Source organism: Apis cerana, linkage group LG3 (genome assembly GCF_029169275.1).
Source record: "Apis cerana isolate GH-2021 linkage group LG3, AcerK_1.0, whole genome shotgun sequence".
NCBI classification, from domain to species: domain Eukaryota; kingdom Metazoa; phylum Arthropoda; class Insecta; order Hymenoptera; family Apidae; genus Apis; species Apis cerana.
The window spans coordinates 12,177,810-12,197,173 of NC_083854.1; the positions used below are offsets into that span (position 1 = coordinate 12,177,810).

At 25.5% G+C, this 19,364-nt stretch overlaps 6 protein-coding genes across 11 annotated transcripts in view; 3 read left to right on the forward strand and 3 right to left on the reverse strand.

Moving 5' to 3' along the window:
• Window positions 1-19,364, forward strand: part of LOC108001912 (uncharacterized) — a 164,417-nt gene that overhangs the window by 18,402 nt on the left and 126,651 nt on the right. The gene's annotated exons all lie outside the window — the stretch shown is intronic.
• On the reverse strand, window positions 56-2,251 carry LOC108001914 (INO80 complex subunit B). Of its 2 annotated transcripts, none has more exons than XM_017063236.3 (6): window positions 2,086-2,251; window positions 1,578-1,743; window positions 1,313-1,493; window positions 971-1,204; window positions 697-869; window positions 56-617 (listed from the first exon to the last, which is right to left on the reverse strand). In XM_017063236.3, the coding sequence occupies exons 1-6, from the start codon at window positions 2,087-2,089 to the stop codon at window positions 485-487; spliced, it is 891 nt and encodes a 296-aa protein (XP_016918725.1). In that variant the 5' UTR covers window positions 2,090-2,251; the 3' UTR covers window positions 56-484. The 2 variants fall into 2 exon arrangements, with proteins under 2 accessions (XP_016918725.1, XP_016918723.1); XM_017063234.3 differs by having other exon boundaries at window positions 2,044-2,233.
• Window positions 3,894-7,231, reverse strand: LOC108001924 (BTB/POZ domain-containing adapter for CUL3-mediated RhoA degradation protein 3). The gene is made up of 4 exons (XM_017063253.3): window positions 7,069-7,231; window positions 6,583-6,895; window positions 6,311-6,509; window positions 3,894-6,163 (listed from the first exon to the last, which is right to left on the reverse strand). Exons 1-4 carry the CDS (start codon window positions 7,229-7,231, stop codon window positions 5,960-5,962), a joined length of 879 nt encoding a protein of 292 aa, XP_016918742.1. The 3' UTR covers window positions 3,894-5,959.
• On the forward strand, window positions 7,598-8,964 carry LOC108001925 (intraflagellar transport protein 20 homolog). Its single transcript, XM_017063254.3, has 3 exons — window positions 7,598-7,731; window positions 8,382-8,536; window positions 8,729-8,964. The coding sequence occupies exons 1-3, from the start codon at window positions 7,608-7,610 to the stop codon at window positions 8,840-8,842; spliced, it is 393 nt and encodes a 130-aa protein (XP_016918743.1). The 5' UTR covers window positions 7,598-7,607; the 3' UTR covers window positions 8,843-8,964.
• On the reverse strand, window positions 8,960-18,394 carry LOC108001923 (probable protein phosphatase CG10417). 5 transcript variants are annotated; one of them, XM_062073088.1, is made up of 8 exons: window positions 15,863-18,394; window positions 14,973-15,115; window positions 14,091-14,358; window positions 12,934-13,213; window positions 12,017-12,773; window positions 11,765-11,909; window positions 11,208-11,663; window positions 8,960-11,117 (listed from the first exon to the last, which is right to left on the reverse strand). In XM_062073088.1, exons 3-8 carry the CDS (start codon window positions 14,199-14,201, stop codon window positions 10,875-10,877), a joined length of 1,992 nt encoding a protein of 663 aa, XP_061929072.1. In that variant the 5' UTR covers window positions 14,202-14,358; window positions 14,973-15,115; window positions 15,863-18,394; the 3' UTR covers window positions 8,960-10,874. The 5 variants fall into 5 exon arrangements, with proteins under 5 accessions (XP_061929072.1, XP_061929071.1, XP_061929070.1 ...); XM_062073087.1 differs by having other exon boundaries at window positions 14,091-14,424; XM_062073086.1 differs by having other exon boundaries at window positions 14,091-14,424; window positions 15,613-18,394.
• The window catches only part of LOC107994501 (heparan sulfate glucosamine 3-O-sulfotransferase 1), a 154,002-nt gene continuing 153,000 nt past the window's right edge, over window positions 18,363-19,364 (forward strand). Inside the window, exon 1 of the mRNA XM_062073093.1 lies at window positions 18,363-18,894. The gene's annotated coding sequence lies outside the window, so the exon portion shown is untranslated. The remainder of the gene's footprint in view (window positions 18,895-19,364) is intronic.

The following is a 19,364-nucleotide window of genomic DNA, read 5'->3' on the forward strand; positions in this document are numbered from 1 at the left end:
TCAAATTTTTTATTTCTACTAAATATTTATTTTCATATATTCAAATAAATAGTTGTTATATCTTTCTGTTTTTTTTATTTACAAAATACATTTATTTAAATTACAAGTTAGAATATGACAAATACATATTCAAATATATATACAAATATTACAACAAAACAATTATATAATAATATATACAGAATTATTTACAAATTAATTATAATGTTAAAAATTAAATGTGAAATAATATTTTTTTTCAAGTAAAAAAAATTTTATATTTTATATTACTTTTGTTTTCATATTTAAGAAATTCAATAATAAGTATTTATATAAAAGTGTAAATTCTATTACATTAATGTTTATTATACTAACAAAGGTTTTATTGAAATTATAAAAATAATTTATTTTTTTATGATAAAAAAATAAATATTTCGTACATGGATTAGATAAATTTAAGAAATAATTTTAGAATAAAAGTATTTAAATAATTAATATATACATATTATACAGATATAGATAAATTAGCTTTATAGCATTCTAAACTGCATAAAGGTATTCCAGTTTTTGAACATGAATATTTTTTTAGATTTTTACATTGATTAACACCACAAAGAATTTGTATTGATGGTTCTTTTCTGAAAAAGAAAAATACACAAAAATGACATAATGACTTTATATTTTAATTCTTTTAAATTATTAGTTATTTTTATTTACTCTTTTGTAGGTTGTAATGGAAAATCTTCTCCAGGTGGTAAAGATATTGAACTTCCTTCAAGTGTTAAACGATATGTAACCAAAGGAACTTGTCTTCTAGAAGGTTTTCCTTTACTAATGACTTTTGAAGCTTTAGATTCTTGTTTTTTTAATAATCTTTCCATTGTTTTTTTCTGTAGAAGTAATAATATAATTTTAAAATATTGTACGTATCATTTTTATTTTATAAAATAAAAATAAAAATTAAAAATTCTAATTTTAATGATTATATTACCTTATCTTTTTCTCTCTTCTCATCAGCAAGCTGTTTTCTTTTCAATGACTTAAGAGCAGCTTTTTGTATGGCTTCAGCTGTCATAACTTTTTCTTTGTAACCTGTTGGTAATGACATGAGTTGTTCAACGGCTGGATTTGGTTCTGTATCAGTTTTTCTTTCAAACATGGCTCTTTGACGTGCTGTCATTAGTTTTGGATCTTTTGGTTTAATTTTTTTTAGTTCATCATCAACCTAAAATAAAATATATTTATTTTATGATTTACGCAAAAATATTATTATATTAAATTAATATACAAATATTACAAAAAAAGCTAAACAATATAAATATGAATTATTTACTTCTTCAAGTTTTCCAGATTCAATTGCATCAAGCCATCGTTCTTCTTCACTACTAGTACCACTATCTTTACCTTTATTATTTTTTAAAACTTTCTTTTTTGTAGCAGTTTTTGGAGATGGACTTGCACTTACAGTGTTGAGATTGGATGTTTTCTGCATTTTTTCACGTGATTTTTCTAGACTAAACATATTAATATAAATATTTACATTTCATATAACGATAATTATATATAATAAAACAATTTACTATATTTTTTTAATTTACCCTTTATCATCATCTTTTTTTATCTTAACTCTAAATGTTTTTTTTTTATCCGTTTCAACAGTAACATCATTAAAACTATCATTATCATCATGAGTAATTTTTTTCTTTTTATGTTTTTTATGTTTATGTTTCTTATGTCGTTTTTGTGGAGATATTTCATTAGTTTCTAAAAAATAAATAAACAAATATAAAAATTAATAAAAAATAATTATAGGCATAAATACATGTAAAAACTATTTAATTTTTTATAAAATATATTTTTATAAAATCATATCGTTTCTTTAAGTTATCTAAAAATATTAACTTCAACGAAAAAAGGATAAAAAGGAAAAAATTAAAATATTTAATTTTATCATGCATAAATTAAATAATTAATTATTTATAATATATATATATATATATATATATATATATATATATATAAATATAAATAATAATTAATTTTTCAACAAATAGAAAATCGTACCTACAGTTATATCTTCGTCTGAACTTATGTCTTTTGCCTTACCCATTTTATTAAAATTCTATTAATACTCGTTTGTCAGTGCCTCTAATTCTCTGATATGTATTATACGTATATGATTTATAAATATAGAATGAGAGAACAAAAGAAAAATTAAGGAACTATCGCCATCTTTAAATTAGCATAAACACGAAACACAAATTAGACAAGAAATATAAATAGTAAGACAAATATAAATTGTGGAATCAGCGCCGTCTTCAAAATCGTTGAAACATAAAGAAATTTTATTTTAAATTTGTTATCGCAAATAAAATATATAAAGAAAGAATAGAAAATTGTGGAAAAAAAATAGAAATAAAATAAAAAAAGCGTCAGTGCCATCAAAAACACTTTTTTAAAGAATTATCTTTTTAAAGATAAATTCAAAAGATGGCACTGATTCTTAATTCTTATTTTATTTTACTCTATCTTTAAAGAAATTTAATACTCAAAAGTTAGCGTTTATGGTCAATTTTTATTCTATTTTATGATTTCAATATTTTTATTATATTTCTATTTTCTTTGCTATTTGCTCTTCACATATAATTATATTGCTCTTCTATATTTTTTTACTTTTAGCACACGAATGATCATAAATGAAGTATATAATTAAATGCATTATCATTATTTCTTTTTTAAAAATGTAATGTATCTTAACCTTTAAAAAATATTGATATTGCATTCTCGGTTTTATAATGTATTTGAAAAAATTCAGTATTTTCATTAAACATTTATAAAAGATATATATATATATATATAAAATAGAATATTTATTCTAATTTTTTTTTATGTTGAAATTTAATTTTTTCAATTTCAACCGTATATATCATTAACATTGCAATTTTATTATAATATTCGAATCGGTAAAATTTTGAGTAATATTAAAATAATTAAGAATCAAATAAAAAATGCATTAAATATATTCTATACTTTGTTTATGATATCATTATTTCATCAGATAATATTTTGAAAATATAAAGTAAATGTAATAATATCTTTTATTTTTCCTATCTATATTTCTAAGTTCCACCATTATTTTTTTTCTCTTATTCTTTGAATAAAATTTAAAATATTTTATTATCCAATAATTCTATAAAGTATATAAGTAATTTTTAAATTATTTATAATATATTTATTAATTAATTTATTTATTATTTAAATGCAAATAAATTTTATTATTTTTTATTTGTTTATTTTCTTTATCATGTTTAACAAGAATTATTACACGTAATATTTTTACATTTTGTAAATATATTCTTTTAAACAAAAATTGGAGAAAAATTTTTACAAATCAGTCTTTTTCTAGTAAATATGCATGTAGAATATATTAAATAATATATTAGAACTGTGCATAAATAATTCTTTGAAACATGAATATAATTATTCTTATTAATCTAAATTTAAATCTAAATCTAATTCTATATTATAATTTTAATTTAATATATTTTTCATAAAATATAAAATGTAATAATATGATTATTTTATCATGACAGAATAATAATATTTACATATATATTAGGGCCATTTATATTTAATAGATAAAATTTGACATTCATTTTGTATACATATATATATATATATATATATGATACTACAATTTGATATTTCATTCTTAATAAATTTTGGCAAATCTGCAAACTCATTTGTGGTATTCATTTTTATAAAAAAGATAGATAAATATATGAAATTTTAAAAGTGTAGATAAAAAGATATTTGTTACTTGAGCAATATTTAGATATATTTATAAATTTTTAATTCTTGAATAAAATTATTTATCATTTTGAATATTTTAAGAAGTAATCAATTCACCCGGATACAAGACAAAATTTTGTTATATATTTTTAAATAATTGTAAAACAGAAATATTTAGTTATACAATGGCCAGATAAAAAATTTCGTTGATTTAATAAGTAGACCATGGTTACCCCATGTATGATGGAACGTATTAGTTTCCTGAAAGAAAAGATAAATAATCAGTACAATTTTTAATTTATTTTTTGACAACAACTAATTCTACTATTTTTTAAATATGGAAATATGTAATTTGAATAAATTTTATATTTCGTGTCGGTTTTACCTGACAAAGGAGGCCACTAAAACTGTGCTTTACTGTGAGGTTGAAAAATTTAAGCAATATTTTGATTAACATAATATATTGCATTTAGCTTAACTTACATATTACATAATTTTATTACTTATAACAATTTATAATAAATACGAAATATGAACCATATTCATTATCTACAATTTAAAATTTTTATTATATAAATTTATAGGAACATGAACTCTTTTGCATTGTTGCATTTATATTGCGATATATATATATATTATAAATATCGTCTTGTATTCGGGAGAATAATATAAGTTTTTAACTTATATTAAAAACTAAAAAAAAAAAAAACTTAATAAATAATTTAAAGGTCTATTGAATTTTACATAATTTTATATATTGTACTACAGTAAAATAACTGTAGATTCAAAATTGGAATACATATGGTCCCTTCATTAAATATGAGTTTGCACCATATTAAAAAGAATATATTAAATTAGTTTGTAGTATTCATTGAATTATATTTAAATACATTTGTTTTTTTAAATGGAAGTGTGTAAGCAAAATAAAAAGCATCAAATATATCATATTTTGGAATGATATATAGAAATTAACACAAAGCTTATATGCTTGTAAAAGTCATTTTGTTTATAATAAAAAAACTAATATTTTTAATTTTAATTTTAAACCAAAAAAACCAATCACATTATAGATTAATTTTTAAATTATATCAAACTGGCTTATATACTCCACTGTAATTATTTTACTGGCAGTGTTTACTCCACATCATCTTTTAAGCAATTTAAGATAATTCTTAAATTGAAAAATGTTCAAGCAAATACATTTTTTTATATTAATTTATTCAAACATAATTTTTTTTCGTAAAAAAAGAATATAAAAATGTTGGTTTTATAATTATATATATATAATATATATATAATTATAATAATAATAATAATAATAATAATAATAATAATAATAATAATAATAATAATAATAATGATGTTGATGATAGTAATGATGATGATAATGATGATGTTGGTGGTAATGATGACGATGATGATAATGATGATGATAATAATAATAATAATAATAATAACAATAATAATAATAATAATAATAATAATATCTTAAGTATCTTAATCAAGTAATAGTAATAATATAATTATATAAAAATAATAATATTTGTAATAACGTAATTTTATATTTTGCAATTTTCTTATGTATTTTCTTAATCTTAATAACTGCTTAAAAGTTGTTATAGAGTATAAGAGTAAATAATTCCATCAGTCACAAAATGGCAACTTCGACTTATTCTTGTTTCACGTCTGACACGAACATTTGGCACATAAGTAGTACTCGTATATGTGTTCTCTTAGAAATACTTATTTTCAAATTTACGATGTGAAAATAAAAGATACGAAAACGTATTCTTATATTTTTACATATCTCAATATCTTATAATATAAATCCAAGACAAATTGTGTCATTCGGTTCTAAAAATGATTTCAGATATGTGAAATAATTAGGATGTTTAGATATAGATCAAAGAAGTGAATAAGACAATGCAATGCAATGAAGTGCAATGCATAATATAATTAATAATTAATTTTAATCATACTATTCATTTTTCGCTCAAGAGAATACATAGATATACATATATGTATATGTATAGATATCTTTATCTATAAATATGCATATATATATAAAATTTTGTATACGTTTCCTTTTTCACACATCTTACTTTGTATTGGCTCGTGTCTTAAGGGCGAGGACTCGAACGACGCTAAGGGTCGCTGGATTAGGAGGGGTAAGAGAGGTAAGATTGGGTCAGTTGGTATTTTGTTTGTTGGAGCGAAGGCGAGCCAAGCCTGAACGCTCACCCTCTTCTTCATCTGATGTACAAGGTGGTGCACCACTGACTGCACCACGTGATGATGTTGCTTGCATTAATTCTTGATCAGGACCATTTCGATGTTCATATAATAAAATATTTAATGTTTCTTCATAAATTCTGGCTTCTGGAAACTCAACCTATGTATCATGAATCAAGTTCTTATTTCTCTTATTGTAAATATATTGTAAATGTATTGTAAATGAATTATATTATATATTATATATATTTGTAATAATAATAGATAAATATACAATCAAATATATTTTATATATGTTTGATATTACCTTTGTGTGTTTTTTATCAGTTGTATAAACAATGGAGTGGCAACAAACTTCTGCAACTTTGCGACCATGACCATAAAATGTCCAACAACAAATTTCACTGGAGCCAATCACATCTTTAATAAATAACACTCTACGACCAAATCTAAGGGACATTTTGTCGAACAATTCTATGTTTTTCAAGAGATTGTCATCTGATGTACTATAAAAGACAAGGCTTATTATATTTATTCATTCTTTATTTCATTGCAGTTTTATAAAATAAATATTATCACCTTGTATATGAATACTTGTTATTATGTCTATTAACAAGCAACTTCACTACTGGTTTAGTAGTACTACTAATTAATAATTGCTCTTCTTTCTGAGAAGTAATAAGTGGAATTCTACAAATAGGTTCTGCTTCTCTTTCTTTTCGAAGAAGTGCTTGTTCACAAGATTCAGCTAGCTCGGTAATGCAATAATATTTTGCTTCTGCAAGTAATTCTGCCATTTCTCTTGTACTTTCTGGTAATGGAACTGATCCGTCTCTTAGAAAATTTAAGATTGTTCCAAAATGTTTTCCACACCTATCTATTAATATCCACCCTATAAAATATATTTATATATTTATCTTAAATAAATAAAAAAATAATTATATTTCTTTCCAAACATACAAAAATAAAAAAATAAAATAATTTTTTTTCAAATTTCATATATTCTTATATTATATGTTTTGAACATATGTATTAAACATAATAAAATCAAATAAAATATCACACCTTCGGGATCTGTAAGAATTTCCATGCGACCACTAAACATAGCTCGTAACATAGTATCATGTTTTTGGAGTGTTCCTAAAGTAGTGTAGTGTAAGGAACCGCCGATATTGAGCTTGACATATTCCGAAGGATATTTAATTCCCGCTTTGTGATTTCCAGACATTACGAACAGTGACAATATATCAGATCGTCAAATCAATGTTAATAAATAATCAGATGAGAAAGTATATCGATTTTTAAATGTTAAATATAAAATTTAATAGAGAAAGAACAAAGCGTTGTGTCTTGAGCGCCAACACAACGATAAACGATAACCAATAGAAAGATATTTTATGTGATATTTATTAATCTCATTTTAAATATTAAAATCTTATTAAATAACACGATTTTTCCACTACTTTTTTGTGTCTTACGACTCGGCAAAAAAAATATAGCCTATCGTATTCCCATTTTGGCGAGTGACTAGTACAAAGAAACGAAGACTAGTTCTAGATACGCGCAAGCGCAACTACCAGTTAATCGTTTGTTTATTTAAGAAAATGGCTGACCCTTTAGCAAAGTATGGAATTTATATCGATGATTTAAGTAAGATTCGTGTATTAGAACCAGAAGTTGCAAATCAAACAAATAAGCTTAAAGAAGAATGTAAAAATTTCGTTTCGAGTAAGTCTTAGTAATTACAAACTATTATAATTACATAAGCTAATATGTTTTTATTAACATTTTTGACATATACAATTTGAATAAGGAAATATTTTTATGAATATTTTTGTCAATCGACTTACCTTGTTATTTTTTATTTTTTGTAATTGCTAAGTATATTTTCAATACAAAACAAATGCTGTATCTCCACTTACATCCTTCTTTATAGTAATTGCTGCCATCTATATTGCCGCCTTGATCAGTACTTCAAATCATAATAAATAAAAAATTGTATATTATTAAAATATTGAATTAAAATATATTTATATATTTATTTATTTTCCCATCATACGAATATATTTTTTTTAAATAATTTATTGTTAAAAATCATCTTATTAAATTATTTCTAATAATTTATATTATTAATAGTAATAAAAATAATTTAATTCATAATTAAATTTAGTACATATTTATTATTTTTATCCATTTGAATTGATTTTTATGTATATATTTTTATTTATATGTAATATAATTTATTTATTTGTAATACAAAATAATTTGTATTTTTTAAAAATATTTATATTTATATATTTATATATAAAAATGAATCTTGCATGATTTAGATTCGTTTTATTTTTTATTCGATATTTATTGTGTCTTTTATTTCTTAGAAATTATTGAATTTCAAACCAATTCCGATGAATTTATAGAAATAATAGATCAAATAGCAAATGAAGTGGAAAAAGAAAAAATGAAAACTATTGGAACCCGAAACTTGCTTCGATCTATTGAAAAAGAAAGAGATGCTCAAAAACAACAAATTCAGGTTGTTTTAAAATTAAAATATTTTACTGAATATTAATTATTTTTGACAAATGATTGATGAATCATTAAATCAATTATTTTAATTTCTTATAAGATTATATAAAAATATATATTGTTGATAAATAGATATATTCAATAAATTAATTTAAAATAATTTAAACATTTATATATTATTAATATATATTAATTGCAGGCACAGATAGTTGAAAAATCTATGGAACTTGAGAGACTTCGTATACAATACGATTCTCTAAAAAAAATCGAAATGGAACAATTAGAAACTATTGAACAATTAACAGTAAATTAAAAAGTTGAAAAGCTGAAATTAATATATCTATTTTTATTAAATATGTTTTGAATGTTTGTACTTTTCTTTAGAAAATAAATTGATCATAAAATAAGGAAGATAAATAAAACTATTAAATATGATTAGAGTGACATATATTATGAAACAAAATATTTATACATAAGTTTATGACGAAATTTGTAATTAAGACGGTGTCGGAGTTTAAACCTTTCTTAATAAGACGGCATCAAATGTACACACATATCGTGAAGGTTCTGAACCCCTGAATCAGAAAGGCACATTAGTTAATTCTGAATCATTCTACATATGTTTCTAATATTAATATACTAATAATCATTTTGATAATAATATTATTTTTCTTTTTCATAAAAATTGCGCGATTGCTTTTCTTTTATAATTATAAACAATATTGTTATATAATTACTATCTACTAACAGCCGCAATTACACGTGAGCATACGGTTGCAGAAGATAAATAACAATATAAAACTTGAAGCAATCTTAAGATATCGCAGGTGATCAATTTATATTAATTATTTATCTAACATCTATATTATTTTATCGAATATAAACTTTATATGTTTTATGAATAGACAGTCGTTGTCCTTATTATATTGGTGAAATAGTGATATAATGAAAATGACTTGAAGATAAAAAAATTTATCAAGTTGTTAGAGCTTAATTATTAAAAATTTTTCTTACTTATATATTCTAATTATATAGAAAAAGAATTTCATTAATTATATAAAATGAAAAACGATATAAGCATATAATATAGGTACAATAATTTGATTAAAATAAAGCATGTATTTCTTAAAAACATATAAATAATTTAAATATTTTTTTCACCCTTACTTTTTACATATTTCTTACGATAAATTAATTTTTTTTAATTTTAATACATATCTTATTAATTTTCAAAATGTTTGTATGTTTAAATATATTTAAATTTAATCTATTTTATTGTTCTTTTTTAAAATATTATTTTTATGTTGTCATAAATTTACAAAATATCTCATGCTGTAAGATATTTAAAAAAAATGTTAAATATTTTAAGTAGATAGTATTCTGTAACATAGTACATACTCTTTTAACAATATTTTTAGTACAAGATCACAAATTAGCAATGCGTAATACGCAACTGTCTTCATTACACAATACAGTTTACACATTTTAAGACTACTCGCACACCCATCCATTCAACCACTATACCCAGGGATTCAAAAATAAAGTTTATTTCGTAAAAGTAAGAAATGGTATCGTGTTGAATTACAAATATAAATTCTATAATCTAAATTTATAAATATGTACAATTACATATCTACTATGAATGTTATCTAAAAACTCAAAGAGTATATTTCATAGACATTAATGGAGCAAATGGGATGACATAATTTTGTTTAATAAAAAAATAAAATAACGAAAATATCTAAATGTCAAAAATCATTTGAAAAATTTAGAACTTAAAAAATTTATTTTTAATCTAATTATTATGATACCTTATGTTATTTATATAAAATCTTACAAGGCTTTGATTTAATAAATGATTTCAGATTGATTTTATTTATACTTATCATCTATCTTATCATTATTATAGAAAGTATTTATGAAGTGAAATATCTATTATTATATAATACAGAATCGTTCATATGACTGTTTATATCTTTTTGTACATGATATTATTAAAATGTTAGACTATATAGTACACTATCAAATAATAAGTGTAGTTTTGAAAATAATTGATTTTGAAAAAAAAGCATAGTTTTTATGTCAAATAAAATTACTAATATTGAAATATTAGTAGCAAAGTATCATTCTCATTTGCTCCAATTTATCAGTCTGCCTTCAATAGCCAGCTATAACATACTTTACATGATATTTAAAGTAACTGGTATCGATCACCATTGAGTATCCGCTCAAAATTCACATTTTTTTTTTTTTTTTTTTTTATAGAATTACATAATTTTACATAAATTCACATTCACTCATCTGTTTCCAGAGATTATAACAGTTTATAATATTTAACACATTTCTCATATAGTTGCTTCAGTTTTAAGTCGTTTACAAGATTTCATTGTATCATCTTGTATGATACAATCATTATTTTCTTCTGTCGATATAGATGGCGACAGTGATCTTTTAACAGTACATACATCAGTAATAGTACTATTCATTACAGCATTAGTCGATGAATTAAATTGTACTATTACAGCTGTCATATTGTCGCATCCTGTACCATCTCCACAGGTATCAGGTGCAAGACAATGGTCAAATAGCTATAACGTAATAATTTTATTAATAAATAATATTTATTTTAAATCAAAATAAGAAAAAAAGTAATTGTAAATAAAATATATATTTTGTACCTCTTCACAAATTTTTGATAATTTTTCATAATTTTGAGTTAAACGAGCGCGAATAAATTGTATAACATCTTGACTTGACATGAAATTCCAAATACCATCACAAGCAAGCACCATGAACTCATCTCTTTCTGGTTCAATTGTAATATGCCTCACATCAGGAAGAGCAGAAATCATTTGTTCTTGTGGTGGCAAGTCTGCATTTTGTTTGTAAGCATGGTCCCCAAGTGCTCTTGATAAATTAAGGCCACCATTTACTCTACCATCTGCTGTAACTTTTCCACCAGCTTTTACTATACGTTCCATTTCTGGTTCATCTTCAGGTTTATGATCTAAACTAAGTTCAATAGCCTGACCATCTCTACATAAAACACAACGGGAGTCTCCAGCATTTGCCACATATAATTCATTGTCCTTTAAAATTGCAACTACTGCAGTACATCCACTATCGTAACCTGGCTGTATAAATGAATTATTTATATTTATTTTAAATGTTCATAATTATTATAACACAATATTTTAAGCTTAAATAAAATATATTTTGGAAAAAATTTTCATACCTCTTCTGTATCCATCATAAGACTTTCACTATCATCATCATCATCATCATCATCAATATTACCATCTCCATCTTCATCTTCTTCATCTTCATCTTCATCACTTTCATCTTCATCAATATCTTCTATATCATCTTCATCACTAAAACTTTATAATAGGAAGTAATGTGTAATAAAAAGATTATATGAATAATTAAAATTTGGATGATTAAAATATAAAAATAAGAATATTTTTATTTATAAAATTATTTCTACCTTTCTGGAATTCCATCAAATGTTTCATCATTTTCATCATCATCATCATCTTCAGAAACTTCACTATCTTTTTTTAAGAGAGTATGATATAATGTAACAGGTTGAATTCTTCTTCTACCCGTACTAGTTATCCGTTCTTGTTGTCCTGCATCTCCATTTTCTATGGGGATACATGAACTACTTGAAACATTATCTCCTCCACCCTTACTACTATCTGCATCTCCAATTTGCTTTGATTCCGCACCATTTATTTCTACTTCATTTGCATTTGATTCTATAGATGTAATTTTACCAGGACTTGTTACTTCCTTGTTTACATCTTCAGAACTATCTGGCATATCTGCACTTTTTGTTATTTCTACATCTGCTGTAGATCCTACAGGTGTAGATGCATGTGCATTTCCATTACTGGTAGTTGAATCAAGAACTTGTTCAGCTTCATTGTTTCCAGGACATTCTGATTCTTTTCTTTCCATTGTACTGGATAAAGTTGATCCACATGGTTGACTGGAACTACTCACATCAGTTTCATTTGTATTCCACGAAGACGAAGATGATGAACATCCTGCACCAGATGATGAAGAAGTTGCTTTTTCTTTACCTCTTCGACCACGTAGATAAGGACTTGCAGAACATACTCGTTTATTACATTTTTCATTTTTTACATTAGGATTTGATTCTGATTGATATTTTGCTATTACTTCTTCCAATGGCATTGTTGCCTCCATACATAGATTATTAACATTTTCTTCTTCATCTATGTGCAATGTAACGTATGAAGACAACTTTATTAAATATATTTTTGTACAAAAAAATAGATGGAACAAACTAATAATTATGAAATATAATAATTAATAGTTTAATTTAGATTAATATAATTTGTGTAAGAATATATTTTAATATGAAAAGAAACGCACCAGATTCATTTAATTCTTCTTTTTTCTTATCTGAAGTAGATGTTCCTGCAAGTTCTTTGAGAATACTAACTACCTCAGATTTTTCAAGTGTAGCATCAAAGCCCAGAAAGGCATCGATTAAAGCTTGTCTTATATCTCCCTTTTTATATGCATCAGTTTGTTTAATAAAATCTGGTAAATTATTTGCACAATAAGTTGCTACTTCATGACCACCATGGCCATCATATACAGCAAATAATGAAACATTTTCATCAAAATCTATGCAACAATTATGTGCATCCTATAAAAAAATAATTATATTTTATACTATATTTTATATATTCCAATTAATTTTAATTTTATATAATTAAAAACATTTAAAAAAAATTGTTAAATATACTTAATAATTTGCGACATTCTTTAAAAAATTAATATCAAATGTTTCATATCACATATTTAATATTTTAATCAATTAAAATGAATATAAATATGAAAATTGTTAGATACATATGTTGCATAAATAAAATTATTTTTTTTTATATTATTGTCACATATATATATATTTCAATTATCAATGAATAGATATTTTCAATAGCCAAAATATGTTAAAAAATTATACATAAACTAGTCATATTATTTTACAAAATAAATTTTTGATAAAATTTTAAATTTATCAAATTGTTATTTAATGCTCTGTTATTTAGAAAATAACTATTAGTTTTAAAATTATTTTAAAATATGTAGATATTATTAGAATATTTTTTAGAGTATAAGTTTAATAGTTATAAAATATATAGAAATATTATAAAGTTTTAGGTTTTTATATTAATAACAATAACAAGTCATTAAATTATATAGAGAATAGAAGTCTTCATAAACTGAAAAACTTTCATTTCAGAAGTGACTTCGAACTATGACAATGAATATTTTTAATTTTATAATAGTACTGTTTTGTTCATAAGCGAAACGTCGGTGCACTGTTGTTTCTATAAGCACGATATTTGTCGTTCTCGAATCGAATAGACTGAATTTCGCGCTTCGACACATAGATGGATTACGCTACGATAAATTAGAATGAATGTCGTAATACCTTAGCGAAACAGAGAACCGGCAAACAGTTCTCTTATCGAAACGAAACTGGGTAACGGTGCACTGGCCGCTCGAGAGTTTTAGCTTACCTCTTGACTAATTCGCCAGCCTTGCATGGAACTCGCGCCGAATGCGACATTCTTGCCCACTTCATCGCTCGACACTTTCTTCGTAATCGGTTCTGACAAGTATGCACCCATTTTCGTTTAAACCGGCAATCTTTCAGTCGATTCTCTAGCGTCCGCGTAAATTACACAATATCTTGGTGAAATTACTATTCACAAGCGCGGCGCACAGTCGTTAACTAGCCTCCATGACCGGTTTGGGTTTCTGTTTTCACTGCGCTGCCAGCTCCACCTAGTCCGCCACTTTTCTTACATGCGCACTTTGTTTTCGCGCCAAACTTTTGACGATTTTTAGTTACTATAGAATGGCGTTCTGTGTTATTTTACAGAAGCATATGCTTTTGATTATGACAAGACTTATTTTCAATTATGAAATATGATAAATAGTATATATATTTAATCTATCATTTATTTTATTGGAAATAAATTTATGGATTTGATAAATATAAAAAATATATTGATTTATAAAAAGATTAATAAATGCTTCTAAAAAAAATTTCATCGTATAAATTATAAAAATCGATGAAATATTTTCTTAAATATTTTTTTTGAACATTATAATATAACAATATTATGTAAAATTAAATTAAAAATATATACAAAATTTTAGAAAATATTTATAAAAGTTATACAAAATTTTTTTTAATATTTATTTATATATTTTATATTTTTGTATTAATTTAATAATATTTATAGAACACAGTTGTTTTTATTAATTTTATGTATTCTATTTCTAATATACAAACGCATACATTATATATTATCTAAAATAACGATTATATCTAAGTAACTTGCAACTATTATGAATGCAAATAGTAATGATTCGCATTCACTGCTTTTACATACCATCTAGAATAACCTCATTTCTAGGTACTCGAATACTTGCTTCGAATGGATTGTTCTTTAGTAAATCTGTCACGTTTTTCTCGTTTCGTATACTTGACCTCCCAAATTTTTGAGTTTATCCTTTCGTTTGGTAAAAATATATTCTAATAAAAATAAAATAATTGATTTCCAGGCAAAAATAATTGAAATAATTTTTTTTATAATCTTTTTGAAATTGATTTTAATATTTTCTATTAAAAAAAATCTTATAATCAGAATAGAAGATATTTGAATTCAAAAATATTTTATATAAAATTCTATCAAAACAAAATAATAATGTAAAAATTCAATGTCACTCACTCAAGAAAGACATTAAATTATTTAACGTTTTTTGTTTTCTGATTGTGTACGAATATGAAAGTCAGATTAATAAAATATGAATATAGAATAGAGAAAGAAGGATGCTGTATCATTATTCAAGCTCGCATCAAAATGTACAAAAATTTCTGTTCAATTAAAGATTTCTATTATTCATCAGATTCATCAATTGCATCATTTTAAAACAATGAAACAAGTAAAGCTATTTTAAAGAAAGATCTTAAAGAAGTTAATTGTTACATAAACTGAAGAGAAATGAGATTAATAAATGACTGAAAATTACCGAAGAAAGGAAAATTTATAGGTTATGTAATTGTTGAGTGTACCGATGCATCGAAAGCTCTGTTTACTTTAATGGTAACAAGATGTGTAGAGATGCCGTACGATCCGGGGAATGGTGCAGCCGGTCGTCGAGGTCGGGATGGTTGGCGAGGATGGGTTTGTGTGTTGCGTGATGGTCGCCGTTTATCGATTCGCGCCGTCGTGAGGAATGAAGTCGCGGATATGTTCTATGCCGTATCGCACTCTCTCACCTCTATGTGTATCTCTGCGTTCCATATAAACGCATCTATGCAAATAATATGCCCACCAGCGAAAGTAGCAACGCCATGCAATCTTGCTCGTATTCGAAATCGTTTTAATACTGGTTGTATGTCTAATACAATATTATTTAAACATCATTTCTATAAATATTGTCTCATATTTTTTAAAAATTTAAAAATTTATTAAAATTTTTGAATTTTATAAAATCATCATCTACTATTTTATTTGAATTTTTATTTTTTCAATTCTTTCTTCTTTTTCTTCCTTTGCAATAATGATTCATAGATAATTTACTATAAATAAGTTTTTTTCTTTTAAAGAAAAGAATTAAATTAAACGATTTGGAAGTGCTAAATAATTTCTTTCTTTCTAATTAAATATATATATATATATATAAAAGAATGATTAATAAGTAATTGCAAACATTGTCTATTAATGAAAAAGATCGCGTGCGCAGGAAGTCAATTACCTTTAGATACAAACGCGATATTCTCAATGAACGATTGTAAAATACTGAATGAAACTTATCGGAATATATCGTATTTTTACTTAATCGAAATATTATACGTAATTTTCTATAGAACTGAATATCTGATAGATTCGATTCAAAGAAAAAAGAATTCATTTCGGTATATCGTTTTAATACACGTTTTAAATTCATCTGAATTTTATACATGTATGTAATTTATTATTAGAATAACCTCATTCGTATAATTAAATTTTGAAAAATAATTCATATTATTTTATTTCTGTAATAGTTTATACTTTTATATTACAACATATATTAATTACAATGATTTTAATCGTTGTTAAAATACAGAAAGATTTTTATATCTCATTGGAATTGTTGATGATACGTTGAAATGTATCGTAAATCAATTACTGGTTGAATGCACAGGTCGAATCACCTTTTTCCTCCAAGTCACATGCATTTCACGTTCTATTTGATAATAATCATGTATGCTGCAGTGAATCTGGGTCCGCACATACATGCACGAGCATTATAGGAATGCATACTAAACCGAGCAGTACCGCATCTACATAACAAATGCGGAAACACATGATGATTGCACTGCACAATCAAAAAAGACCAGTCGGTCATTTTAAGAAATATATCTTTTACGTAAAATTAAAAACTCTTTAAAAACTTTTTTCCCCGACATTTCAAGAAAAATCTTAATTATCCGAATTAAACGTTTTCACTCTTCAATTCTATTTTAGAGGTTATAAAGAATAGTTACCAACTTTTGTCGAATAGAACAGACAGACATTACCTTTTATTAATCCTTGTGCAAACTGATTGGAGAGAGAATAACGTTTTCATAATAAACAGTTTTTCGAGAACGTCTTCTCACCAATCACAATCGTAGAACAATCTTATTGGAGCAGAGCTCGTATAAATAATCGAGTTATATAAATCGCGGAAACTTTGAATTATCTATATTCTGACTAACACTTCCATTGACAATTTATTCTTATCAGATTCAAATAAAATCATATATATACAATCTGTTTTATTCACATTGTTATAATTTATTCATTAAGTGATCGGTTTTGCATATGCAAAAGTATTAATTCATTCTTATCAGATTCAAATAATATATATATATATATATATATATATGATTTTAAAATTCTTTATTCATTTTGTTATAATTTATTCATTAAGTGATCGGTTTAAGTTTGCATATGCAAAAGCATGACAAGCAACTATTTTACATTAGTGCATAATGATTCAATACAGTCGTTCATGAATCAGCAATATATTGTGAAATCGGTAATACAATTGTATACAAGACAGTCTTAAATTTCGCGTTCTAATAATAAATCTTTAAATGTAACGCAATCAAATTTATTGTAATTTGAGTTCAAGGAGACGATAAATAAGAAAAACGACGATCGAAACAAGTTAGTCGCCAGTCGGAGAATATAATTAAGCTTCATCTTTCAATTTTCTACGCTCTTACGTACAAATACGCGTAATAAATGTATTACACGGACAATTCGGGATTGAAGCTAGTTTATATTATTTTTGACATTGAAATAATTATCATCGTAGAATAAAAATATAATAAGTATGTACATCAAAAATTAATATCGAGTTATATAATTTATATTTTTTTCATACGATGTGTAATTTTTCAGAAACCAAATATCCATACTTATTTATATATTGAATAGTTTCACGATCAATTGTGTAAAAAGATTTATAATTTATAAAACAGTAGAAACTGAATCGTCGATACATACATACGTATGTGGGAGTTAGTTTATATTCAAAGAAGCGTGCATCACATAAGAAAATCGTAGTCAATGAACACGGAACAAACCAATCAGTTGAAGAGGCAAGCCTCTTGTCCGAGTCGTTATAATTAACTCTAGTCTTTCGAATTTTCCGCGCTTCTGCGATTGTGTACACGAGTCGGGAAGAACGAGTAGGGGTAGGTGGATGGTCGGCTACGATCGGTGGTGGGAGCTAAAGTAGGGGAAGAAGTAGCGAGGGTTTACGGTGGAGCAGATAGGTGTCGCGTAGTGATGGAGGGGGTAACTGGTGCGTGCGAGCGCACGAGCCCGCCAGTTCTTCGGTGAGGCTCGAAGAGGTCAGGTTAACTCTCGTCACTATTCCGCTCGGCAAAACGCGAATCTCTCTCTCTCAACTCGTGTATACACAAGTGCACGCACGGTTCTTGTATTTCGACTTGTCACATTGATGACGGTGTTTGTTTGTATTTTTAATAGCTATGGAATGCGGTCGAGACGCGTAAACACTATTTTCGTTACGTCGCGTGTTCGGTGCTGATCTCGTCGAGTGCAAGGGCGAGTCGTTCTCTCGCAATCTCGTCGTTGTTATTCTGCCTGGGTTGTTTCTTTCGGGCCGAGAGGTGCAAATAAGTGATTTTATGAATGCGGGATCACAAGTTTACTGTCATCGAGAGGATCGTTATTAGAATCTTGGAGAGTTAAGCAGCCACTGTATGTTCGTCCGCGGCCTAGTGACCTGACCTTGGGTCGGCCCGACCAGGTGTGTATGTTAAATGTTCATACGTATAGTCGCATTGTATTCCCGAAGAAAACGGCGTCATGCTCAGAGTCAGCTGTACGTTGTTGAATTCCTTGCTCGTTGGTGCGAGTGTAACGTCAGAATAGACGGAAAGAGAGATGAAAAAGAAACATGATTCGGGATAAAGTCTTCGCACTGTTACCGCAACACTAATACACATTGCCAACTCGACCGCTTAACGTGGATACGTCGTACACCTCCGGCTGCTTTGTTTGGATAAGAGGATTCCGAGCTGAGTGTTTGCCGGTTTGCATCGTTTCCCTCGATGTTTTTCTTGTGTACTTGTCCTCGCAATGGGGTAAAACGTTGTCCTTCGATATGACAGTCAGCTTTAGAAACATGCATTGTGATATATAAACGCCTTTAAACGATATCTTTTAACAATCTTTGACAGTAATGCTATATGAGATCGCGACAAAAAAACGCCCTTA

Excerpts from the sequence above, each read along its gene's own strand:
- LOC108001914 (XM_017063234.3), bottom strand. The coding sequence starts at position 2,089 with ATGGGTAAGGCAAAAGACATAAGTTCAGACGAAGATATAACTGTAG. Across the intron at positions 1,494-1,577 it reads AAAAAAGATGATGATAAAGG|TCTAGAAAAATCACGTGAAA; the intron begins GTAAATTAAAAA and ends TAATATGTTTAG. Across the intron at positions 1,205-1,312 it reads AATCTGGAAAACTTGAAGAA|GTTGATGATGAACTAAAAAA; the intron begins GTAAATAATTCA and ends ATTTTATTTTAG.
- LOC108001924 (XM_017063253.3), bottom strand. The coding sequence starts at position 7,231 with ATGTCTGGAAATCACAAAGCGGGAATTAAATATCCTTCGGAATATGTC. Across the intron at positions 6,510-6,582 it reads AACAAGTATTCATATACAAG|TACATCAGATGACAATCTCT; the intron begins GTGATAATATTT and ends TGTCTTTTATAG. Across the intron at positions 6,164-6,310 it reads CTGATAAAAAACACACAAAG|GTTGAGTTTCCAGAAGCCAG; the intron begins GTAATATCAAAC and ends CATGATACATAG.
- LOC108001925 (XM_017063254.3), top strand. The coding sequence starts at position 7,608 with ATGGCTGACCCTTTAGCAAAGTATGGAATTTATATCGATGATTTAAGT. Across the intron at positions 7,732-8,381 it reads ATGTAAAAATTTCGTTTCGA|AAATTATTGAATTTCAAACC; the intron begins GTAAGTCTTAGT and ends TTTATTTCTTAG. Across the intron at positions 8,537-8,728 it reads CTCAAAAACAACAAATTCAG|GCACAGATAGTTGAAAAATC; the intron begins GTTGTTTTAAAA and ends TATTAATTGCAG.
- LOC108001923 (XM_062073088.1), bottom strand. The coding sequence starts at position 14,201 with ATGGGTGCATACTTGTCAGAACCGATTACGAAGAAAGTGTCGAGCGAT. Across the intron at positions 12,774-12,933 it reads AGAAGAATTAAATGAATCTG|ATGAAGAAGAAAATGTTAAT; the intron begins GTGCGTTTCTTT and ends CATTGCACATAG. Across the intron at positions 11,664-11,764 it reads TTATGATGGATACAGAAGAG|CCAGGTTACGATAGTGGATG; the intron begins GTATGAAAATTT and ends TCATTTATACAG.